Raw genomic sequence first — 26,215 nt, forward strand, 5'->3', positions numbered from 1 at the left:
TGGTGGTAAAATCAGTGTCCGGTGTATTATAATGATTATGGTAATCAGCTTGTAAATGAGCGCAGGTGTTTGCTTGGAAACACATGGCACTGATGAAGGGTTAAACCCGAAAACGTTTTGCGCACCTTGCACTTTTTGTCACTTTCACATGCCACTTGGTCTGGTTAAACCTGGTTATAGTTATTTTTGACAATAGATTTTAATATTCTACTTACCATTTAATATGCTACCACCTACACTACCGTTCAAAATTTGTAAGTCAGTCTGAATTATTTATTTTTTTACTTTTTTTTTAAAATTAATACTTTTATAAATACTGTTATAAAAATTCTTTTTCAAATAAATGCTATTTTACTTACTGTTAATCAAACAATCCTGAATCATCATATTAGAATGATTTCTGAAGGATCATGTGACACTGAAGAATGAAGTAATGAAGAATGAATTGAAAGACAAGAAATTTTTAATTGTAAGATTATTTCACAATTTCACAGAATTTTTTGATCAAATAATTGCAGCTTTGTTGAACATAAGTGACTTCGAAGCGTGACAAAAAATGAACAGTATCTGTGTTTTTTGTGGTTTGTGTGTCAGGTGTTGGAGGTATTATGGGAGTTGGCGCATCTCCCCACCTTACCTACCAGTCTAGTGCAGCAGGCCCTGGAAGAACACCTGACCATCCTCAGTGACGCGTACGCCGTCAAAGAAACCATCAAGAGGAACTACATCATCAAATGCATCGAGGACATCAAGAAGGTGAGCTGATACCATCATTCCCAAAATTACAATAATGGCCTAGACTCTTAAGTCTGTTGCACACTTCAACTTCAGTGTTTCAGTTAATCAACTAATAGGAATCTGATGAATTTTTTTTTTTCATGATGTGACTCTGCTTCATTATTATTTTGTTTTTCTGTCCTTATGGAAAGTCATTGTCTTGCTTGCTTCTGGTGGTCTGAATTGGAGTGAGAGTCTCTCACTCTCACACAGATGTTCTGTACTCCTCCATCTGCTTTGTGCTCCTTTCTGAAACTCCATATTCGGATGGTTACGGACCGTAAAGACAAAACAAACACACAGAAACGCAATGACACACATTTTTGAGCTTCCTGGCTTCTCTTTCAGGCTAGAATCTGTGCAGTGGGCTATTTTAAGAGCTTATCCTTGGAGTATAAAGGTGTTATTCTGTCTCTAGTGCTAGATCTATATTTTTGGCACTCTAGTTTCAGCTTGCCTCAACTCACCCCAAACACACACACACACACACACAGCCATTCACTTTGCTCAATCTTTGCGCTTCAGCCTCTGGTGTGATTTGGGTGCAGCGTCTGCCGCATAAACTCTTTAGTGGCACTCACTGAATACAACTGAAGTTTATCTCTTTAGATGCAAATACAGGAGGATTCAAAGTCTCCCAGCGAGTCACAGGTGTCTTTTCTTACTGGCTCCTGGGGCAAGAAGAAACCGAGCTCATTGGCTAAAGTAAGATAAGACCCACCCCTTTAGATTAACACTGACCAATCATAACTCAGCCTGAATCTCACATGAACAGAATTTGATTTGCAAACTGATGATTGCCACTTGATTCACGTTGAAGTATTGTAAAGATGTGTGTGATTTACAAAGGGCACCTGTAGGGGTTTGATCTTCAAATCCAAATATTAACGAATGACTTGTTGACTATTGGCTTTAATCTGTTTTTGGACCATTTGAAACGTTTGGAAATCAGAGACTCTAACCAAAGTCTGGGGTAATAGAGGGGTCAATGACGTGGTTCTAATATCTTTGTTCTATTTATTCATTTAATAAAAAAAATTAAATAAAAAAAAGATTGACACGTGTAATAACTTGAATATGCCTCTTTCTTAATTAAAATTTGTTTGATATTTTTGGGAGGCATAAAGTCAAAAAATGTCTGGAGTTACAATTGTCCTGATATCACAATGAATAATAAAGCCTCATTAAAAGAAGAAAAACATTAAAAAAAACAACCAAAAAACATAAAACAGAAATTGATGTCATAGAGAGGACCCCTGCAAAACCTCTTGACTCCATGTCAATAAGTCTCTCAAAATATCAGATAATTTGACCATTTTATGACAAGACGGAGTTAGTTCAGGTTTTAAAATGTCATGTGGTATGACTCTTTATGAATTAATAGTTCATGAAATTTGTAAGAAAAAAAGTGATTCTTTTTGTTTACTTAAAAAATCCCTTTTTATTGTATTTCCAATTCATTTCTTATGACGGGTCAAATTGGCCCGAGGAGAGGATTAAAAAACGTTTATTTTATTATTTTATTTTACTTTATGTTTACACCACATGACATTTAAGAGTCATTATAATGAAAATGATATAAAAGCTTTATTAAACCATATGAAAGTAAACACTTATACGTCATTGACCCAGATGGAGATTGTTGTATTCAATAAATGCACCGTGTGTGTTATGGTCGATGTCGTTGTGTGTTTAATATCTGTGTGTTTGTGCTTGTATTGTAGTCATCTCAGCAGACTAACCCTCAGACAGTGTGGGTGGTTCCAGCCTTGCGGCAACTTCACGAGATTACCCGGTCTTTTATCAAACAGACCTATCAGAAACAAGACAAGGTAGGTGCAGACAGCATCCAGAAGGACCATCTGGCCTGTTCGTTTTTTCCCTTTTTTTCCCCCATGCTGCTACGTAAGCTATAAACTTATTTTTTACTTTTTTTCTTCTCTATCAGAGTATAATCCAAGACCTGAAAAAGAACTTTGAGATAGTGAAGTTGATCACAGGCTCTCTGGTGTCATGTCATCGCTTGGCCGTTTCCGTTGCTGGATCCAATGGTCTTTCTGGGTCCACACTGGTTGATGGGCGGTACACCTATCAGGAGGTATGCTGTCACATGTCCATTTTATTTTAGTCATATAGAGAACTTGATGTTTATATTACATCAAGTATAGAATCAGATTTCCAATTAATATGATAAAGTGCAATTTAGAATTGTATTATTTAAAAGAAAAAGTACAATGAACCGTTACATTTTTGGAACAATACCATTCAAAAGTGTTTGTTTTATGTTTTTAAAAGAAATTAATACATTTATTCAGCAAGGATGCATTAAATTGATCAAATGACAAATGACTCTGATAAATAGACTATTTATCAAATAATCCTGAAAAAATTTATTATGGTTTCCACAAAAATATTAAGAAGCACAACTGTTGTCAACAAAAATAATAATTATAAATGTTTCTTGAGCTCCAAATCAGCATATTAGAATGATGTATGTATTCACAGATGAGTCATATTGTTATTTGACTGAAGAATTAGCACAGGACAAAAATATATTTGTAGACTACAGAGGTGACTCATGTTATGCCTCAGATTTAAAAAGAATCCAGAAGAGATGTGGGGTTTTGACCTCCTGATGTTATCATTTATTTATTTTTCACATTATTCCAGTACTTGGAGGCTCACTTGAAGTTCCTCGCGTTCTTCCTGCAAGAGGCCAGTCTGTACCTGGTCTGGAATAGAGCCAAAGAGATCTGGGAATGCTTGGTGTCCGGCATGGATGTGTGCGAGCTGGATCGAGAGGTGTGGTGGTGTTGGTCTTTTGTTTTGTTTTTTGTGTTTGGTTTTGTTTTGGCCTTAAAAAAAAAAAAAAATGTAATCATGCCATTTATACAACTCTGTATGTGGGTGCTTGAAAAGAAAAGCGGCAAGAGCCACATGCTTTGGGTTGAAGGCTAAATGCCATTGTTTTTAGTAACTTAGGCCCTGTTTACACCTGGTATTAAGATGCGTTTTGGTCGATTGGATCACAAGTAGACGAGAGAGACACATTCCCAGTTACACCTGGTGTCTCTTTAGTCCACTTTCAACCAATTCTGTCCTGATTTCTTCGAGGGGACGGCTATGGGAGAGTAAATGTAATGTTTTTTTTTTTCAGTTCTTTCGATCTAATGCCGAAATTAGCTCGCGCAACTTACATTTGAACATAACCAGAGACGATGGAAAAACACACAGAGAGCAGCAGCTTTCGTTTCTGCTCTGATAGCCACAAGACTATGTATGTGCGTGTTAGAACACAGGAATGGTGAGAGAACATTGTGCTTGTAGGTTTTTCATCTTCAAACCAAACTTGGGTCTTCAGCCAACAAAGTTTAAATCCCGTCTGGCTAGCGCGCTTCCCATAATGTTTACAGTAGGCTGTCTTTTCTGGCTGTTCGACTTCGATTTCATTTTCGTCTACCTCTGGAAGTGGTCGAAAGTGGACAAGCTCAAAAGGGTTTAGAACCCATTTACACCTGTATTTAGCATCGTCCACTTGTGATCCGATCGACCAAATCGCATCTTAATACCATGTGTAAACAGGGCCTTATTTCAGTTCTGTTGTGTAGAAATTGTTGTTGCATTTTAACAAGCTATGTGGTAGTTTTGATGATGTTCGTCTCCCTGCTGTAGATGTGTTTCGAATGGTTCACTAAGGGACAGCATGATCTAGAGAGTGACGTTCAACAGCAGCTCTTTAAAGAGAAGATCCTCAAGCTGGAGCCTTATGAGATCACTATGAATGGTAAGAGTTCAACCACAGAGTTCACTTCCCACTTCCACTGAAAACCACAGTAATTCAACATTAAGCAAGTATAGCATCTTGAGGTATTGCATCCTGTACATCTGCAGGAAACCACTGTGGTTACGGTGTTAAATCTGCCCTCGCAGAAAAATGACCTCATTAGCACCATGGGGTGGAGTGGCATAAAGTGGTACTAGGAGTATGTGAGTGTTCTGAGGCTTTCATCAATGTCTTACAGGGTTTAACCTCTTCAAGACCTTCTTTGAGAATGTGAACCTCAGTGACCACCGTCTCAAACGCCAGGGAACACAACTGGTATGAGATTCCCTGCTTGTTCTCAGTAAAATTAAAGTCTAGACTGGCAAAAACAAACAAAATATAAATATGATTAATTCTCTCAGTGTGTGGAGCGATTGGATCTGGCTGGGATGGACTTCATCTGGAGAATCGCAATGGAATCTCCAGACGAGGACATCGCAAATGAAGCCATACAGCTCATCATTACCTACAGCTACATAAACCTCAACCCCAAAATGAAGAAGGTCAGCAGTCAAACCCTGATTTTTCATTAATCACGCCATTCCAGTAGACTCCGTAATTCTCTGTTAATAAACCTTTTCTTTGTGTATTTTTTACAGGACTCAGTATCTCTACATAAGAAATTCATTGCTGACTGCTATAAGAGATTGGAAGTGAGTGTTACAGTGTGAAATTACACACCCCCCCTTTCTCTTGTGATGATTATTGTGATAAAACTCATCTTTATATCACACACAGGCTGCTAGCTCTGCGCTGGGCGGCCCGACCCTCACACATGCTGTTACACGGGCAACCAAGATGCTGACAGCCACTGCTATGCCAACGGTCGCCACATCGGTGCAATCTCCATCTAGGTATGACTGAGGACTAGCTTTTAGGCTAGTTGAGCTGCTTTTAGATCAGTTGATGAGATCCAGCTGATGTTGTTGGTTGCATTTTCATTGTCTTAAAATAATGAATGCACTTTTGCATTACTTTTATAAATTTAAGAGTCCAAAGCCATTTTGATTAGGAATAAATTATAAAAAAAAACACAAGTAGAATAATAGCAAAGCTGGAGCAGAGGGATTTAATTGTACGGTAATTAACTAAGAGCAGTACTGTAGTAATTAGAATATAAGAATTATAGTAATAAACAAATATATTTAAAGACACATTATAGAATATTTGTAAGGGGAAAAAAAGGGGGAACGTTTAGGGAGTCTGTTCAGTTGAAGAAACTTTTTTTTTATTATTTATTTTTTTATCACTAATAGCAATAAGTCGAGTAGAATAACACAAACTTTTGCGGTTTGGTTTGTTTTGAACAATTCATATCCCACATTTACCTTGTCATTAGAAGTAACATTAAAGTCTTAACTAAACTGAAGGTTGTTCTGACGTAATTTGATATCAAGATTGACATTAAAATTTAACCCATTGAAATTCATAATCATCTGTTCTCAGGTCAAGTAAACTGGTGATCATTGAAAGACTTCTGTTATTGGCAGAGCGCTACGTTATCACAATAGAGGTGAGTGCTGATACACACACACACACACACACACACACACACTCTGGGACATATACATTCATATGACACACTGCTAAACATTATTAGCTCAAGTTCATCCTGTATTGAATGATGCTTTAATATTCATCTTAAATGACTTAGTTTATCTCCGTTTGAAAGCCCCAGTCAGTCTCTGCAAAGAAACCAGCAAGCTGTAAAAATCAGGCGTAACGGCAACATTGAATGACAGACTTTGCTTATTAATTGTCTTAATGTGTTATAGTTGTCAGACTTGCAGCTGTAGAACGATGGTTGACTGCAATATTCACCGTCTCCCCGTTTCTCCAGCTGTTCGATTCCGTGCTGAAATCTGCCATAGAGTCTGTCGCATCATTTAGCACATTCAGGAATAATCATGCCAGGACACAGCGAAAGTGATCCGATACGGTGTTGATTCCTGTGTGTGTTTAGAAAGAGAGGCAGACATTTTGACACCCGTTCAGTTTAACAGATACTAATTGGTCGGTTATTGACTGACATTTGGCGCAGGAAGTGCTTTTGGACTGTAGCACTTTTGTCTAATATGTGAATTTGAGTAAATCATGTAATGTGAAGCTCAGTAGCATATTTTGGGCATTCATTACCCCATTCATTGAAATGCTTATTCAATGAAAACTGATTTGAAGTGGCAGGTTTATTGCTGTAAGATATGCATGAGTACCATAACGTCATCTAATGTTACATTTACCTCAGCAAAGTGGTCCAATAGCTTTTATATTATTAAGAATAAGATATTTTATATATTATATTAATATACGCATTATATTTTATTTATATATGTCTTAATTATTTAATATACACTCAAACGTTTGTGATACATTTTTTGGATGCATTTATTTGTTAAAAAAACTGTAATATTGAGAATTATCATTAATTTTTTTATTATTATTTGAATATATTTCAGATGTAATTTATTCCTGTGACGTCAAAGCTGAATTTTCAGCATCATTACTCCAGTCTTCAGTGTCACATGATTCTTCAGAAATCATTCTAATATAATGATTTGGTGTTTAAAAAACATTTGTTATTAATATCTGCGTTGAAAACAGTTTAATTACTTGAAATAGCTCTATTTGAAATAGAAGATTATACATTTATTTGTTACTTTTGGCAGCCAACATTTTAAATTATTACACATCCACACTGGTTTGAATTGTAAAATGTGTTTCCGGGTCAAAGCGACTCATAATGAACCGCTGGATCTGTTTCAGGACCTGTATTCTGTTCCTCGAACGATTCTACCTCATGGAGCGTCTTTCCATGGCCATCCTGTTACGCTTCACATCACTTACGAATCTACCAAAGACACATTCACCTTGGAGGTAATGGCACAAGCACACACTTCCTGGAGACAAAACTCCCTTTTCCTTCTGGCACCCGCAACAGACGCGCACACTTATGACAGATTGTAAGCAGGGTTGATATAAATGACAAACATTCTCCCTATTTGGAGAACAGAGGAACACTGATAGATAGCAGGTGGACATTTGGCATGAGATACTGAATGTGATATTCACAAACACAAAGGTCTGTTGTCTGACCATTTGTTTTGTAGACTCAACTGACTGTCATTTGCTTTGCCTTATTTGAAAGGATGAAACAAAATGGCCCTGATGTGTTTGTGTACATGTGAATGTGTGCAGGCCCACAGCAACGAGACTATCGGCAGCATCAGGTGGAAGATAGCGGAGCAGCTCAGCTGTCCGGTGGACAATGTGCAGATATTTGCCAATGACAGCATGGTGAGTCAAACACTAACTGTGATCCGTCTTTGATCTTTGAAACTTTGCAGACCTTTTACTTCGCAAACAGATATATAGCACACTACATGAAAGGTAATATCCAAAAAAAGCATAATAGGGGCACTTTAAATTTTGAATTAGCTTTTATTTTTGTATTTTCAGTTGTATAATTTTTCTTTATTTCATTTTTTATAATTTAAGTTTTAGTTTTGGTGTAAGTTTTAATCAACAATAATATTCACAGATGTAAACAATACAATTTGATCAACATCCAATAACTGCCTGCAGAGGACGAAGGGCCTGTTTACACCTGGTCACTTCATGTGTTTTTACTGATCTGATTTGTTAAAACGGTTCCATTTGACACTTGGCCACATAAATGTGTCTCCGCAAAACGAATATGAATTCGATCTTAAATTTTAAACGGAGTTCACGTCAACGAAAGCAAAAGATATGAGCTGCATTTTATTTATCATCAGCTAATTTCAAGATCAAAGACTGCAATAGGAGAGAGAGCGCCATCAGCACTGGTAAGATCATTTAGTCTCACTACTTTTAATGAAGATGATTGTGTGTTGAGTGTCTGTGACACTTTCAGTTTCATTTTCAGCAGTTTGATATCGGCTTGCTGAAGAGATACTCAGCTACTTGTCTGCGGCGACGAGTGTTGCAGTAGCGCTGTCATATCTGGCTATAACATGTTATATAGCCTATAACACACTCGCACGTTTATTTTATTTTTACATATGTGACCCTGGACCTCAAAACCAGTCACATGGGTCATTTTTTTGAAATTGAGATTTATACATCATATGAAAGCTGAATAAATAAGCTTTCCATTGATGTGTGGTTTGTTATGATAGGACAATATTTGGCCGAGATACAACTATTGAAAATCTGGAATCTGAGGGTGCAAAAAAATCAAAACATTGAGAAAATCTCCTTTAAAGTTGTGCATTTATATTCGCGATTGTGCTGCATTCACTCACAAAAATAAATGTTTTATATATTTACGGTAGGAAATGTACAAAATATCTGCATGGAACATGATCTTTATTTAATATCCTAATGATTTTTGGCATAAATGAAAAATTTATCATTTTGACCCATACAATGGTATTGTTGGCTATTGCCACAAATATACCCATGCGACATGTGACTGGTTTTGAGATCCAGGGTCACATATGTGGTTTCAACAACCAGATGCATTTACATTTATCCAGTTAAATGGATATCTCATAAATTGACATGCAGGTATATTAGGCTGCTGTCCCTTTAAGACCTGATGCACGGAGCCATTATACTGTTACACATGCATTAAAACATAACTCACTGTGTTTACATGAATACTCGTCAAGTATTTGACCGTTCAAACGCAATAAGCAGTGGGAAGAAAACTCAAACTAGTTCTGAGAGGCAGCTGTATGTGTACGCGCTTTGGGTGTCAGCACAAAATCTGCGGGAATGAGTAAAATGATGCGCAATTCAACTACAAAATTCAAGCCCTTTAACGCCAACAATATTCATCCGGAGCGAATGAAAGGAGTGAGTGAGGGGAGGCGGGTTTGTGTGTCAACTCTCTCGCGAAAGAGCGAGAAAGCACAGCTGGTATCGTGTATCTATTCTGCGGAAAATGAGTTTTGGAAGCTTTTAAAAATAAATATTTTTAGTAACACTACATTGCACTTAGTTTATTGATTCAAATGCCTTTTTAAAAGACTACAATTGAAATAATTATATATTATACCGTTATACCACCCGTATTTGGTGGGTGTTGAGAGCTACTGCTCTCAAATGTTAGTCTGGAGCCCTGATTTTTATTAACTAGCGTTAACAAAGATAAATAATTACTGTAACAAATCTATTACTCATTGTTAGCTAATTCATTACTGTTAAATAATGATACCTTATTGTAATATTTTTAAATGTTTGGTATTTTTATTGAGTTAAATAATAGATTGTGGAACACAAAATGAGAATAATTAAAAACAGAATTGTATGCAGCTCTTTCGCGTCTAATGAAAGTTTATAGCAAACAAGCACTTTGTATAAACTCCATTTGTGTGTAGTAAGTACTCATACTAAGTGGTCTGAATTAAATGTGCATTCCAGCTGACGATGAATCGTGACCAGAAGCTGTTGAATCAGCTGGGTTTCTCTGATGAGCAGAGTCTGACGGTGAAGAGCTCAGGAACGGGCACTCCGTCAGGCAGTTCAGCGGACAGCTCTGCCTCGGCCAGCTCCAGCAGCAGCGGGGTCTTCAACTCAGCGTACGCTCTGGAGCAGGTACATACACACACTGATCTGACTTATCAAAGTTTGCTGCTACTCATTGGATCAAGTACACTTTAATGGAGCAAGTACTGTACTTTTATATTGTCTACCGACAATTTTAGGTGTCCTTGCTAAATAAAAGTATTAACGTCTTCCTTTCATGTGTGTGATTGCAGGAGAAATCTCTTCCTGGTGTGGTCATGGCATTGGTGTGTAACGTCTTTGAGATGCTTTATCAGCTTGCTAACTTGGAGGAACCCAGGTAAACAACCTACAACAATTGATGGTTATCCTATTATTTATTTGAAGGGATAGTTGACCCAAAAATGTTAAATCTGACATTATTTGCTCAGCCTCATGTTGTTCCAAACCGGTATGCTGTTTTTTTCTTTATTCTTTTAATGATTGATTTTGCTTCACAGGGGAACCCTTTCGCTTCACTGGCATATGTTGTATTTTGTGATTTTTAGTTGACTTGTAATGACTGTGCGGCCATCTTGTTCCTATCCAGAATAACTTTGCGTGTGAGGAAGTTGTTGCTGCTCATCCCGACAGACCCAGAGGTGCAGGACGCCCTTGATAACTTTGTGCCAAAAGAGTCCAGCGTCTGGAGTCACCAGGTACCTGAATGCCTCTCCTTGACTTTGAATAATATTGGATAAAATTTCCAGATTTTTTTTTTCTCCATGTAGTCAAAATAGTACTGAATTTTATGTTTCACATGTCCTTAAAAATCTATTGATCTAATGACTTATCCTTAAATATTTTATTAAACAAAAAATATTGTAGACAAATATATACTACCATTCAACAGTTTGGGGTCGGTATGATTTTTAAAAAATGTTTTTGCAAGAAGTCTCTTCTGCTCACCAAGGCTGCATTTATTTGACCAAAAATACAGTAAAAACAGTAATATTGTGAAATATTTTTTACAATTTAAAATTACTGTTTTCTGTTTTAATATCTTTTAAATAAATGTATTCCTATATGATGGTAAAGCTGAATTTTCAGCATTACTCCAGTCTAATGTTTTTGTGTAAACCGTGATACTTTTTTTTCCACAATACTTTGATGAATAGAAAATTCAAAAGAACATTATTTAATTAAAATAGAAATCTTTTGTAACATTACAAATGTTTTTACTGTCACTTTTGATCTGTTTAATGTGCCCTAACATAATAATTTTCTTAAAAAGAAATCATATTGACCTCAGACTTTGGTAGTGTGTAGTTTTGATTTGTTTAACATTTTGTGCTCAATGCATAACATGATTCAAATTATGGAAATTATTTAATAGTTTTGAGGAGTTTACTATTATTATGTATATGTAGAAATTTGTAATAGTAAAGAATGAGTTGGTGTAACTGGTAGTTTAAGTCAAGTTTATTTGTATAGCGCTTTTCACAATACAGATTGCATCAAAGCAGCTTCACAGTATTAAATTAAAATAATACAACAAAGTTTGTTGCAAGAGGAATTTATTGATTGATCAAATTAAATTAAATATCCCCAAAATATCCCCAAAATATCCCCAACTGAGCAAGCCAAAGGCAACAGTGGCAAGGAACCGAAAAACTCCATCAAGTGACCTAATGGTGTCCTAAAACTCCATCAGGTGCCTTAATGGAGAAAAAAAAACCTTGGGAGAAAGTTTAGGGGAAATAGTGTCAGATGTGATCCCTGGCTGGATGACTCAGCATTTTTAAGAGCCGTAACAGTCATGTGACAGTGTTTTGTTTTTAGAAGGATGCACACTGAAGACCGTAAATACCTTTTCTCTCTCTCTCTCTCTCTCTGTCTTATCAGAAAACTCTGTTCACACTGGGGTCTGGCTCTCAGGCCTCGAAGTCTCCATCTCTGTCCAGTAAACAGCAGCACCAGCAGAGTGCAGCATCTATCCTGGAGTCTCTGTTTCGTTCTTCTGCCCCGGGCATGTCCACATTCAGAGTTCTCTATAACCTGGAGGTTTGTCATGCATTTCTCACATTGAAGTTATAATATTCCATTCTCATGTGCAGAGACAATATGTAAGCCAGTTATGGGCTAAAACAGTGTAAATAATGTCTCTGTGGCACTTTCAAAACATTGCTCTGTTTTTCTGTTTGTTTGAATAGTCCAACATGTCAACTTCTGGATCAATGTTTAAGGGCATGATCACACGTTTAAGGGCATGATTACCTGTTTGACTGAACCATTCAGTCATTCATCTCAGTTTTCACACGCATTATTGTGTTGATCGCATGTGTCAAGTACAATCATTCAACCCTGTTACGAAAGTTATTATTCAAAGAAAATATCAAACAAAAATGTTTACTTTTTTTTTTTCTGTGTATTTGTACGTATTTTGTACATATATACTATTTTGTATGTATACACTGCTGTTCAAAAGTTTTTGAAAAAAATTAATTCCGCATGAAAGCATTACATTTTTTAAGACATTTAGAATCTTATAAGACATTTCTATTTCAAATAAATGCTGCTGTATTTATCACAGAAATATTAAGCAGCACAACTGTTTTCAACATTGAAATTAAGAAATGTTTCGTTATATTAGATTGATTTCTGAAGGATCATGTGACACTGAAGACAAAATGCAGCTTTGTCATCACAGGAACCAAATTACATTATACAGTATTCAAATAGAACACAGATATTTTATGTTGTAAGCTATATTTTTAAACATAAAATACAACATAAGACACAAAAAAAAAAACTAAAAAAAAAAAAAAATCTCACCGACCCCAAACTTTTGAATGGTTGTGCATATATGCATATATATATTACTAGGATATCAAAATTATAAAAACACTCTAACTTTCTGACTCACCTCCATCTGTTCTCAGGTGTTGAGCTCTAAGCTGATGCCCACATCTGATGATGAAATGGCAAAGACCAGTGTCAAATCTTTCTGTGAGAACTTCCTCAAAGCGGGAGGTCTCAGGTAGTCATCTACTTTTTACCCACATTTCCACTGCATGTTGATAATTATGCAGTCTTAATGTGTCTGTATATTTTAGTCATTAATTATCTAAGCGGTGCATTGTCTCTCTCTCTGTCTCAGTCTGGTGGTTAACGTCATGCAGAGAGACTCCATCCCGTCTGAGGTGGACTACGAGACCAGACAGGGAGTCTACTCCATCTGCCTGCAGCTGGCCAGGTGCAGTCTCATTTATCAGTCTGGCTGTCTTCTCTTTTCTATTTCTCTATTTTGTTTGTACTTTTTCTCTCTCTCTTTGGAAACACCACTCCAGATGATAGGCCGCATAATAATATTGCTTTAAAAGCGCTTGTGTGTTTTTTCAGGTCATATTTGATGGATAGACTTCCATAATTGTATTTATTTATTTGGTAACACTTTACAATAAGGTTCATTAGTTAACATTACTTAATGTATTAACTAACATGAACTAACAATGAGCAATACATTTGTTACAGTATTTATTAATATTTGTTAATGTTGGTTAAGGCGAGACACTACAGGTGAATAGGGTAACATTTTTAAATAATAGATATCACCATGAAACTTCCTCAGTTGATTACTTACACAAGTATATATAAAAAAAAAATTAAAAGTTTTTGAAATGTGTATGTTTAATTATGCAAATTAAGCATGATCTCATTAAATATGTGCAATTTTGCATATTTTTTCGGCAGATAGATCTGAACCATATGATAAAGTAAAATAAAATAAATTTGCCAGGTGCAAAATTCTTTTTTCATTTTGTTTACACACAAGATGAAAAAAAAAATTCAGAGGGATTTCAGGATATATGCTTTCATTACCTAGGAAATCAAAATATACTGTCCATATTCCATGGCCATAGATTTTCGCCATATTTTTTTATTAAAATGTCTCACAAATCAGGCCAGGAATGATTTATTAACAAATAAATCTAACTGCTAAGTGTATAACTGGAAAGTTCGGTGTACATAGGTGCTACATAGGCTGATATGTTTGTACTGGAGAATGACAAAAAACTCATTTTGAGAAAACGCCATTTAAAGATTTAAATAGCTCTAAATGAGATTTCGCCATTAGCTTTAAATCCCCCTTTGAACATTCACGATTGGTTACTGATAGAAAGGAAATGCCCATATTTGGGTTACATAGCGTTGTGCAGGACAATACCGGTCATGACAGACTTCAGTAAACAGACGGAGCTCGGCATGTTGTGTTGGAATGCTAACTTCTTGGTAAATTTGAGAGAAACTTGCTGCCGCAAGTAAACAAAATGTAATAAAATAAACATCTTAATATATATTTTCAACGTTTTCTTTATAGCAGTTTGAAAACACATATTGAAGGAGTGAACTAGCCCAAAATCTCAAAACTGACCACTGCATGAAAAATCGATGTTTTTGCCTGCCGTGTCTCGCCTTAATGAAAATACAGCTGTTCATTGTTTCTTCATGTTAGTTCACAGTGCATTATATAATGTTAACAAATACAACCTTTGATTTTATTAACATATTAGTAAACGTTGAAATTAATATTAACTAAGATTAATAAATGCTGAAGAAGTATTGTTCATTCTTAGTTCATGTTAACTAAGGTAGTTAACTAATGTTAATGTAAAGTTTGTTTTTTTGCAATATTTCTGGTGTTGATAGGAAAATATTAAAACGGATTCAGAATATAAAAACAGTTGTGATTTCAAATGCCTAAAATTGTAAGTATTCTCAGTTTCCTGTTGTATCTTGAGCTGCCCCTAATAGTCGACTAAACAACAGAACAACAACAACAACAAACTCGTTGACAAGCACTTGTTGTGAGGGGGTTAAGAGATACCTGAAACTCATTTAAACAAGTGCACAGACATTTTTAGCGCTTATGAATAGAAATAGCACAAACCCTTGACAAGTATGAAGCTTTTTAGTGTGCATGTGTCAGTTACCTTTGTTCACGCACGCTATCAAGTGGAGAGAACTTTAAAAGGCTTAAACATTTGGCTTTAGCGTTTAAGTAATAACTTGCTCTTTGTCTCCCCCTGTAGGTTTCTGCTGGTAGGGCAGGCTATGCCTAGTATCCTCGACGAGGAGTTGAGCAAGGACGGTCTGGACACTCTGTCATCTCGGCCGTTCCGTAACGCCGGGCGGCAGAGCGGGCGGCAGCTCTCCGTCTGTGGGACTCCGGAAAAATCCTCCTACAGGCAGGTGTCCATGTCTGACCGATCCTCCATCAGAGTAGAAGAGATCATCCCAGCCGCCCGTGTCGCGATACAGGTGCGTTACAGCACCCAGTGCTCTCTTAGTTTTCTAAATGTTTTTTTCTGCACCCTATATGACTTGTCTGGTTTGTTGTTTCAGACCATGGAGGTGGGGGACTTCACATCCACAGTGGCGTGTTTCATGAGACTCACTTGGGCGGCAGCCGCAGGCCGACTGGACCTAGTTGGCAACAGCCAGCCAATCAGAGAGACGACCAACTCGCTTCTCCCGCTGGGCGTACGCAGCAGGGTTAGCAGTACAGGTGAGACTCTGATCGGTACTATATTATCTGTTGGAAGTTATAATAATCAAGATTTTTTTAATATGTTTTTGAAAGAAGTTTCTTCTCCTGTGCCTCACCAAGGCTACATTTATTTGATCAAACATACAGTTAAACAGTAATATTATAAAATATTATTACAATTTAAGATAACAATTTTTTATTATAATGTATTTAAAAATAAAAATATTTATCGGTGCTCAATTATTCTTGTTTTTATCAATGTTGAAAATAGTTTTTGCTTGTGATTCTCTGATGTATAGAAAGTTCAAAAGAACAGCATTCATTTTAAATTTACTGTCACTTTTAATCAATGTCCTTGCTGAATAAAAGTATTCATTTTTTTAAAAAGAATGTTACTTGCCCCAAACTTTTGAGTACTTGTGTATCACGGTTTCCACAAAGTATTAAGCAGCAGCATTTTTTTTTTTTTTTTTTTTTTTACATTGATAAGAAGTGTGTCTTGAGCAGCAAATCATCATATTAGAATGATTTCTGAGGGATCATGTGACACTGAAGACTGGAGTAATGATGCTGAAAATTCAGCTTAGCATCACAGGAATAAATTAAATTTTTAAATATAATAAAATCTAAAACATTTCTTATGAATTGTAATATTATTTGTAATAATATTTGATCAAATAAATGCAATAGAATTAGAATAGAATAGAATTATTCCAATCTTTTCACCGGCTGTGCATACACTGCAAAAAATGCTTTTCTTACTCAGTATTTTTGTCAGGTTTCCAGTCTAAAAATTCTTAAATCAAGATGCATTTTCTAGATAAGTAAAATTAGATAAGATATTATGTCTTGTTTTCTGGGGAAATAAATCAAAATTAAGTAAGTTCTTGCTTAAAACAAGCAAAATTATCTGTCCATGGGGTAAGAAAAATAATCTTAATTCAGACAGAAACAAGATTATTTTTCTTACCCCATGGACAGATAATTTTGCTTGATTTATTTCCCCAGAAAACAAGACATAATATCTTATGGCATTTTACTACTTTTTTTAAATATTTGGACTGGAAACAAGATAAAAATACTAAATAAGAAAAGCATTTTTAGCAGTGTACGTCTGTCTTTCAGTCTTTGCATCTCTCATGTTCTTGCGTGTGTGTGTGTGTTGCAGGAAGTAACTGCAGCTCCGGCAGTGAGGGAGAGATCACCACATTGCAAGCTGGGATATGCGTCAAACAGCTGTGTGTGTCCATCAAAGACACTATTATCGCACGAGAAGCGCTCTCTTTACTTGTCACATGCCTTCAGCTACGCTCCCAACAGCTATGTAAGAAAAAAAAAAAACACGCTCATATGCTAAAGAAAAGTCAGCAAAAATGTAAACACTTATGTAATCGCTTTGTTTTTTGTTCTAGCTTCATTTTACTCTCTGCTTTCTGTGAATGATTTCATCATTGATATTCTGCTGGGCTCGTCCAGTGGAGAGGTCAGTGCCTGCGTTGGAGTCCTGACTAAATGAAACTTGTCTTATTAAGTACGACTTCTGAGTCCAGATGTCTAAGGTCTTTCTCTTTCACAGATCCGACGTGTGGCGTGCGATCAGCTGTACACTCTCAGTCAGTCAGACACCTCTGCGTACCCTGATCTCCAGAAGCCCAACCTCTTCCTGCTGAAGGTGGTTCTGACAGCCCAACTTCCTCTCTGGTCCCCTACCAGCATCATGAGGGGTGTTAACCAAAGGTCAGACACACCGAACATGCATGATTTCTTCAGTTTAACCATTTCTGACAAACGAGACCTAGAGAAAATTGCTGAAATGAAGTAATCAAGCATGGATTGTTACTGTAACAGGCATATTGTGTAAACTTCGTAAAGCTGTGAAATGATGAGTATCTACTGAGCTAAAATGTTGATCATGTTTTTAGGTTGCTTTCACAATGCACAGAGTATTTTGACCTGAGGTGCCAGCTACTGGATGACCTGACCAGTGAGTTTCTTCCTTATTTTGAATAGAAATATATAATATAAATGGCACTTTCAACAAATAAGATGTTTTGGTGTCCCATTTTTATTTTTTTCTAACTATTCACATACTTTTTGATATAATACATATTGTTAAGTGTAGTAAAAACTATTTGTAATTGTTAACTAATTTAATTACCTAAAATATTAAGCTTCTTCACACATTTTTACTTGCAACCCTGTTACCAGATTATTTTCCCCTCTATTACAAAATGTACCATTCTTTAAAATTGTGACACTTGTGGACTCTTTGTACTGCATAGGGAAAAAAAAGTGTTGTCTGCATTTATCAGTCTTACTCTTCAACCATGTTACCCAAGTTATTGTTAGTTGCAGACAAATATGTGTTTTCTGTTTAATCTATGTGAAATGTAATTGTATCAACAGCTTATTTGACATTTGTCCCCAAACTAGCTAGTCACTACTGAACGATCGCTTGTTTTAAGCTAAAATTTGCAACCCTGTTACCCAATCTGCCCTATGCAATTAATACAATTAATGTTTTTGAAAGTCTCATGTTCACCCAGGCTGCATTTATTTGATCAGAAATACAGTGATATCGTGAAATATTATTACAATTCAAACAAAGTTATCTATATTTTAAACTGTAATTTATTCCTGTGATGCAAAGCTGAATTTTCAGCATCATTACTCCAGTCTTCAGTGTCACATGATCCTTCAGAAATCATTCTAATATGCTGCTTTGCTATTTGATAATACATTTTGTTATTATTATCAATGTCGAAAACAGATGTTATGCTTAATTTTTTGTAGGTGGAAATTCAGGATTCTTTGATGAATAGAAAGTTCAATGAAACAGCATGTATTCGGAATAGACAGAATAGTCTTTACTGTCGATTTTGATCATCTCTCACACAAATATAATTTTTAAATTATAATTTGTTAACAATGTTGCAAATTCTACGAACTTCATATAAAAAATTTATTGAACATAAAATGCTAATTAAATATATTTATTTTGGCCTCCTGAGATGATCAGTATTTTCTGAATATGAAGCCATTTGCTCAACCCTATTTTGTTCCTTTTACTGTATATGGAAAGTTCCAAATGTAACTTTTAGGGGGTGTCCTTTACTTTAGTTCTGCTTAGGGAATTTAAGAATAATTTTTTGATTCCTTCGGAAAGGCTCAGCCCCATGTGTTTCATGTTCTCAGCATCAGAAATGGAGCAGCTTCAGATCGGCCCGGCGGCCATGCTGGAGGATGAAATCAGCTGGCTTGATAATTTCGAGCCCACTTGGACCAACGAGCTGGAGACCAGCGAGGCCGACAACATCCTGCTGGCCGGACACCTGCGCCTCATTAAAACCCTGCTGTCCCTCTGCGGCAGTGAGAAAGAGCAGTTTGGTCAGACACTTTTCCGATAAATATGACAGCATGATGTGACCCATATGGAGATTCGGATGTGGATTAGAATGTTTTTTTTCTTGTTAATGTGCTGCAGGTCCTTCTCTGATCCAGCAGCTGTTGGACGACTTCCTGTTCAGAGCGTCTCGAATCATCCTGAACAGTGACAGCTCATCTAGCACTATAGCATCTATCCACGACTTTCACCCAAAGTAAGATGAAATGCATACATTCACACACATTGACGTGTAAGTCGCTGAAATTGCCTTTAGCGTTTGTGCGTGTGTGTTTCTCAGGTGCAGTACGGTCAGCAGTCGTCTGGCGGCGTACGAGGTGCTGGTCATGTTGGCTGACAGCTCTCTAACTAACCTGCAACTCATCACTAAAGAACTGCTATCCATGCACCATCAGTCTGACCCGTCACTGACCAAAGAGTTCGACGTGAGTGCCCTCACTGTCCTTCTGTTTTTTGAGGAATTTTGCAACATAGACACTGTTATTGCACTGAACTGAATTAAATTGACATTGGATGGAAACTTGTTTCTACAGAGTAAAAAAATTAAAAAAGGAAATTGCGACTTTTTATCTCACAATTGACTTTCTTTGTCGCAATTGCAAGTTTAAATCTCACAATTCTGAGTTTATATCTAAAAAGTCAGATTTGCAAGAAATAAATTCAGAATTATGAGAAATAAACTGAACACAGACTTAATGGGCCCTATTTTAACGATCTGAAACGCAAGTGTCAAAGCGCAAAGCGCAAGTAACTTTGTGGGCGGGTCTCGGCGCTGTTGCTATTTTCCCGGCGGGATAAATGACTCTTGCGCCAGGCGCAAATCTAAAATGGGTTGGTCTGAAGTAGCTTCATTATTCATAGGTGTGGTTTGGGCGTAACGTGAAATAAACCAATCAGAGCGATATCTCACATTCCCTTTAAGAGCAGACGCGCTTTTTCCATAGCGGATTGCTATTGTAACGGCGGATTTGCCAGGCGCGCGCCAGCAGCGGTTCACAGCCAAGGAGAGCAACGCTCTCGTCACGGCCGTAAAAGAGAGAAGTTACATTGAAATGGAGAAACCCACCCAAATTAACTTCGGTTAATTTGGGTAAATGTGTAAGCTAGATGTATGCTTTTATAATAAATTGTTTATCTATCTATCTATCTATCTATCTATCTATCTATCTATCTATCCATCTATCTATCGTAATAATGTATGATTTGCAAAAATGAAAACTGCTGCTTCTGTGTAGATGAGAGAATCAAAGTGTATGCGCGTTGTGCACACGCTACATTGATTATGGCCAAGCATGCGCCCTTAAAATAGCATATGATAAAACATGCGCAACGTGCCACTGACTTTAAACTATTTTTTCCTGGTTAGTGGCGCAATTGTTTTCTAAACCTGCAAAATAGCAAGAAGGAACGTTTGCGCCGGAACACGCCTCCTCTTTGCGCTGAACCGCCCCCGGGAGCGCAAGTGTATTTCTTAGTTAACCGACGTGCTTCTGTGGAGGGAAAAGTCCGCTTTGCGCGGGTGCAAAATAGGAATGATACATGCGTCGGTGTACAAAGTCACTTGCGCTGGGTGCAAGATAGGGCCCAATAACTCCAAATTCTGAATTTATTTCTCACAATTCTGACTTTATTTCTTGCAATTCTGAGTTTATAACTTGCAATTTTGAGTTTATTACTCGCAAATCTGAGTTTATAACTCGCCATTTTGAGTTTTATTTCTCGCCATTTTGAGTTTATTACTCGCAATTCTGAGTTTATAACTCGTAATTCTGACTTTATTTCTCGCCATTTTGAGTTTTACTCGCAATTCTGAATTTATTCCTTGCCATTTTGAGTTTATTCTGACTCTATTTCTCAAAATCTAGTTATATAAATTTGCTTTGAGAGAAAAAAGGCAGAATTGTGAGAACTCAGTATTACCTTTTTTATTCCATGAGAGAAACAAGCTTCCATAACACTGAACTGACTCAAGCTGACTAACTACACTATTGTCTTACACTAGCTGAAGTAAATTTTTCATATTGAACTTTACACAATTATTGAACTGAATTGACTTGAGCTGATTAATGACACTATAGTCTTTAGAGCTGCTTTACACCTTTTTGTAACATATTTTATGAAGTTTGCATCATGTTATTTTCCTCTGTTATTGTAAAGCGCTATGTAAAAAAGGCGACTTGACTTTTGGAGAAAATAGAAATACATTTTAATTGCCATGTTCTACTGTAAGAAGCCTTACAACAGATGTATTTCCATTCATTTGTGTCATGTGTGTGTTAGTATCTTCCTCCCGTAGACAGTCGCTCTGTGTCTGGGTTTGTGGGGCTGAAGAACGGAGGTGCGACCTGCTATATGAATGCAGTGTTCCAGCAGCTCTACATGCAGCCTGGTTTGCCTGAGGTAAACTCCATTATTACGAGTGTACGGTTAGCACAGTCTCTCTCCATTAGGTGACGCCCTAACCTAAAAGTAGTAGGAGTGAACTGGCAAGGTGTTTATAGCTGTCTGACTCCATATTTTGGTTATTAAACAAAGGATGATTTTTATGCGTGTAATTATAGTTTTTGTTTAATTTATTTGTATTTTTTCGACAGATGGTTCTTTTTTGGTATACTTTTTTTCCCCTTTTTTTTGTACAATTATTTGATATTAGTGCCCCAAGCTGTTCCATCTGCTTATAATGAGACATGCACTCTTATAAACGGCATCATACTCGAAATAATACTGTTAAACTTTGTTTTGTTTGTCAAATTTTCAGCAACACTGCATACTGCCTGCATGCTTCAATATTTATCAGAAGTCAGACTTGACAGCTTTATGCAGTTCTCTTTTAGTTTTCTTTCTTATTGTCCCACACATTTATAGTTTTAGCTTAGTTTTCATTCTTTAGTTCTTTTACAATCTCCCAACATTCCATTTATCAAAGAATCCTGCAAAAGGTATCATGGTTTCCACAAAAACTGTTTTCCTCATTGATAAGAAATGTTTGTTGAGCAGTAAATCATCATATTAGAATGATTTCTGAAGAATCATGTGACACTGAAGACTGGAGTAATGATGCGGAAAAAATCAGCTTTGTCATCACAGGAATAAAAATAGTTTTTTTTATTTTATTTTGTCTTCATCATAGTTTTTGGGTAAGAATATAAACCTGTGTGTGTTTGTGTGTGTGTTGTAGTCTGTCTTGTCAATAGAAGATGATGCTGAAAACCCAGAGGAGAGTGTGTTCTGTCAGGTTCAGTCTCTGTTCGGTCACCTGATGGAGAGCAAACTCCAGTACTACATACCTGAGAACTTCTGGAAGGTGAGAACCACCTTTATGATCATCCATACTTAAAATGCACTGTATGAATTTATTTAAATTTAAAAAGTTATAAATTTAAAAAATACTTTGATAATTTTAAAGTGATACATGATGAAAAAAGTGAAATGCTTCCTATCAGTCCAGTGTTTCAGCATAATATATACGCTGTAGTTTGTTCATATTTTAGGTTTAGTAATTTTATTGTGTTTTTGTCATTTTTAAATGTCTATATAGTTTTATTAGTGTTATTTTTGGTTATTTTTGTACTTTACATTTGAACTACAAATATGGTATTTTAGTTAATGTTTTGTTGTTTTAAGTTTTAGTTAATGATAATAACCCTGCTCCAGTCATCAGAATTAATAGCAAGTATTTGATCATTCTAATCACATGCAGATCTTTAAGATGTGGAATAAAGAATTATATGTGCGAGAACAGCAGGATGCCTATGAGTTCTTCACCAGTCTGGTGGATCAGCTTGATGAACATCTAAAGGTACAGCGCACCTGATGTCCCCTGCATACTCGAGTGTACGCGCACAGTCTGAAGTGTGTTTGTAATCCTCCTAATGTCTCCCTTACAGAAAATTGGTCGAGAGCAGATCTTCAAGAACACATTCCAGGGCATTTTCTCCGATCAGAAGATATGCAAAGACTGCCCACACAGGTGAGCCTTAAAGAAGTCATTGTTTGCTCACCCACGTCATTCCAAATGCATCTTTTTCAAGTAGTCTTCTTAAAAACAGTGGCTTGAAGTTGGTGTTTGGTTACGGTTTGTAGGTATGAGCGCGAGGAGACGTTCATGGCTCTGAATTTGGGGGTGACGTCCTGTCAGAGTCTGGAGATCTCTCTCGATCAGTTCGTCAGGGGTGAGGTCCTGGATGGCAGCAATGCTTATTACTGCGAGAAATGTAAAGAGAAGGTACAGTTGGATACAGTTGTTCTCCTTAATAAAGAGCTGCAGTGAAATATCTATGTACATTTGTGCTCACACATTTTGTGTTGCAGCGGACCACTGTGAAGCGCACCTGTATAAAGTCTCTACCCAGCGTGCTGGTCATCCACCTCATGCGATTCGGCTTCGACTGGGAAAGCGGCCGCTCCATCAAATACGATGAGCAGATCAGAGTAAGAGCTCTGCTGATGTCATGTAGTTTTCGGCTGCAGCTAATAAATAATTTAAAATTCAATTAATCTGTTGATTATTTCGTTATACACTACTGTTCAAAAGTTTGGAGTCAGTAGAATTTCTAGTAGAAAGTTATAAGTGTCTTTACTTTTACCTTTGATTAATTTAATGTGTCCTTGCTGAATAAAAGTTTAAAAAAAAATTTATTGACCCCAATCTTTTGGATGCTAGTGTATAATCGATTTGCATCCATTTCCATAATTTGTTCACTTTGTGTGCTCTTAGTTCCCCTGGGTGCTGAACATGGAGCCGTACACTGTGTCAGGAATGGCCCGTCAGGATTCAAGCGCGGATCACGGCGATAACGGAAGAGGGGGTGAGGGCGGATCCGGGGGGTCGCCTCGGAAAAAGGTCACCATCTCTGAGAACTATGAACTGGTGGGAGTGGTGGTTCACAGCGGACAGGCCCATGCGGGACACTATTACTCCTTCATCAAAGACCGCCGGTGAGTGACCGCAAGAGAGAGACCTTTTCTGTTAATGTGTTTTAGCATGTTGCTGTGCGGTTTGTGGGGTGTTCTGGTGTTTACTTGATCAAAAGTGAGATAATTTTATCGTTCATCAGACAAAAATCGTAAGTCTGATCATTATTCACAGGATTTTTCAAGTTCACCTGGTTATTTATGAGTTGATGAAAAGATAACGATTAAAATAAATTACTCTGAAAAGAAAACCATCAAAATAAAACACTTACTAAAAAAGATGAAGTATTTTATGTTTACCTCCACATCATTTAAAGGAACAAGCCGACTTTTTGGGACTTAAGCTTGTTCACCGTATCCCCCAGAGTTAGATAAATCCATACATACCCTTTTCATCTCTGTGTGTGCCGTAACTCTGTCTGACGCACCCACCGCTAGCCTAGCTTAGCACAAAGACTGGAGGTAAACGGCTCCAGTTAGCATACTGCTCCCAATAAGTGACAAAATAACGCCAACATTTTCCTATTTACATGTTGTGATTTGTATAGTCACAGCGTGTACAAATAACAAGGTCACATGAGACACAGCCATCTTCTAACCGTATACATACTGGGAACTATATTCTCAGAAGGCGAAGCACTGCTACTTGGGCGGAGTGATTTGCTCGCAGCACCTGAGAAGCCCTGTGGTGAGGAGCAGAGAGTTCACTCAGAGTTGGAGTAAATCACTCCGCTGAAGTAGCAGTGCTTCGCCTTCTGAGAATATAGTTCCCAGTATGCATACGGTTAGAAGATGGCTGTGTCTCATGTAACCTTGTTATTTGTACACGCTGTGACGATGCAAATCACAACATGTAAATAGGAAAATGTTGGCGTTATTTTGTCACTTATTGGGAGTTACAGCACACACGGAGATGAAGAAAGGGTGTGTAGGGATTTATTATCTAACTCTGAGGGATACGGTGAACAAGCTAAAGTCCCCAAAAGTCGGCGTGTTCCTTTAACCATTAAACAACATCAGATAACCATGAAAGTGAATGTGTTGTTAAATTATATATAAATGTTTCAAAGGGGTTCGGCTGACAGAAAAGTTTTGGAGTTCTTAGTCTACTACACAAATGATGAGAGACGAGTTGCGTTGGGTTTTAATACTAGAGTTTAATACCAGGAAACAAGATAGGGAAAAAGAGATTACAGAATGCATTGTAATATTACATAAAGCTTTTGTTAAAGGATCCCAGGTAGCTTGTGTTTGAACGATAAGTTTATGAAGTTCTGCAGAGTCTATTTCCATAATACTTCAGTAACTGTAATATCTGAAACATGTGCTTAATTTTCCTGGGAGGTCTTTTGCCCCTCTCTGTGTGCATGTATGTGTTTTTATGGGTCTCTGGGGGGCAGTGCTTCTGTTTTTGGCAAGAGTGCTTTTATTAGAGTCTTAAACTGTCCCAGATGCTTGGCGGCATGATGGCGCTTTTAACCAGCGCTTTATTTTTTTCAGGGAATGAAGGAATGTTTTGAGTGACCACTATGAACTGAGCAAGATCCATAACATGTTTTTCCAACGCTCTCTTCCCTTTTAGGGGTAGTGCACGAGGACGCTGGTATAAGTTTAACGACAATGTTGTGGAAGAGTTTGACATGAACGATGAGACTCTGGAGTATGAGTGTTTTGGGGGAGAATACAGACCCAAAGTTTACGACCAGTGTAAGTAATTAATATTTCTTTAAATCCATAAATATTAATTATGTCAAAAGTAACAGTACTTCAGTGCGAAGGCAGTAAAATAAACATTTCTGGTAGTACCTCCTCTGAACATGAACACAAAATTAGGCCTAAAAATAACTGAATAGCTATAAAATGAAACATAAATACATAAACAGCTTACAAATATAAACTTCAAGCCCTTTTACTTAGAGGATATATTATACCCCTTTTCAAAGTCTTGTTTTCGGGGTCTACTAGAAAAGGTTTTCATGTTTGAATGAAAAAAAAAGAAAACACATTTGGCATTGTTGCAGCACCTCTCTTCCCAGTCTGTCAGTAACGCTCTGTTTAGTTCCGGTCTCTATGAAGCCCCACCTTCTGAAAAGCACAATGCTCTCTGATTGGTCAGCTGGACCAGTGTGCTGTGAATGGTCAATCGTTTCAAGCGTTTTACGTTAGTCTACGTAACCCTTACCATGACCGCAAGTTTCAACGCACTACTAACACAACTCAGCCAGGCCTCACCCCTTTATATTGCGTATGCCATGATTGGGAATTATTAAAATGAGGA

The 26,215-nt window shown here is 37.0% G+C and overlaps 1 protein-coding gene and 1 long non-coding RNA gene across 5 annotated transcripts in view; both read left to right on the plus strand.

The window, feature by feature from the left end:
* The window catches only part of usp24 (ubiquitin specific peptidase 24), a 68,118-nt gene that overhangs the window by 28,421 nt on the left and 13,482 nt on the right, over positions 1-26,215 (plus strand). The window contains exons 15-51 of one of the 4 annotated variants that reach the window (XM_082146750.1): positions 595-756; positions 1,387-1,482; positions 2,502-2,609; positions 2,726-2,875; positions 3,448-3,579; positions 4,450-4,561; positions 4,800-4,876; positions 4,963-5,103; positions 5,200-5,253; positions 5,339-5,454; positions 6,047-6,113; positions 7,364-7,474; positions 7,796-7,894; positions 8,374-8,424; positions 10,007-10,180; positions 10,345-10,430; positions 10,680-10,788; positions 11,975-12,133; positions 13,012-13,109; positions 13,230-13,325; positions 15,163-15,391; positions 15,476-15,638; positions 16,789-16,944; positions 17,033-17,103; positions 17,197-17,357; positions 17,543-17,604; positions 18,816-19,007; positions 19,105-19,219; positions 19,304-19,448; positions 21,304-21,423; positions 22,202-22,327; positions 22,724-22,822; positions 22,911-22,993; positions 23,107-23,248; positions 23,335-23,454; positions 23,741-23,961; positions 25,520-25,644. In XM_082146750.1, the coding sequence (XP_082002876.1) occupies positions 595-756; positions 1,387-1,482; positions 2,502-2,609; positions 2,726-2,875; positions 3,448-3,579; positions 4,450-4,561; positions 4,800-4,876; positions 4,963-5,103; positions 5,200-5,253; positions 5,339-5,454; positions 6,047-6,113; positions 7,364-7,474; positions 7,796-7,894; positions 8,374-8,424; positions 10,007-10,180; positions 10,345-10,430; positions 10,680-10,788; positions 11,975-12,133; positions 13,012-13,109; positions 13,230-13,325; positions 15,163-15,391; positions 15,476-15,638; positions 16,789-16,944; positions 17,033-17,103; positions 17,197-17,357; positions 17,543-17,604; positions 18,816-19,007; positions 19,105-19,219; positions 19,304-19,448; positions 21,304-21,423; positions 22,202-22,327; positions 22,724-22,822; positions 22,911-22,993; positions 23,107-23,248; positions 23,335-23,454; positions 23,741-23,961; positions 25,520-25,644 (4,528 nt within the window). The remainder of the gene's footprint in view (positions 1-594; positions 757-1,386; positions 1,483-2,501; positions 2,610-2,725; positions 2,876-3,447; positions 3,580-4,449; positions 4,562-4,799; positions 4,877-4,962; positions 5,104-5,199; positions 5,254-5,338; positions 5,455-6,046; positions 6,114-7,363; positions 7,475-7,795; positions 7,895-8,373; positions 8,425-10,006; positions 10,181-10,344; positions 10,431-10,679; positions 10,789-11,974; positions 12,134-13,011; positions 13,110-13,229; positions 13,326-15,162; positions 15,392-15,475; positions 15,639-16,788; positions 16,945-17,032; positions 17,104-17,196; positions 17,358-17,542; positions 17,605-18,815; positions 19,008-19,104; positions 19,220-19,303; positions 19,449-21,303; positions 21,424-22,201; positions 22,328-22,723; positions 22,823-22,910; positions 22,994-23,106; positions 23,249-23,334; positions 23,455-23,740; positions 23,962-25,519; positions 25,645-26,215) is intronic. The other 3 variants (XM_082146752.1, XM_082146751.1, XM_082146753.1) reach the window with 3 other exon arrangements.
* LOC309481854 lies at positions 19,727-21,248 on the plus strand. Its single transcript, XR_014200120.1, has 2 exons — positions 19,727-20,690; positions 20,734-21,248. It is a non-coding gene; the product is annotated as an uncharacterized lncRNA (long non-coding RNA).

Source organism: Leuciscus leuciscus (assembly GCF_965113295.1).
Source record: "Leuciscus leuciscus genome assembly, chromosome: 19".
Taxonomy (NCBI): Eukaryota; Metazoa; Chordata; class Actinopteri; order Cypriniformes; family Leuciscidae; genus Leuciscus; species Leuciscus leuciscus.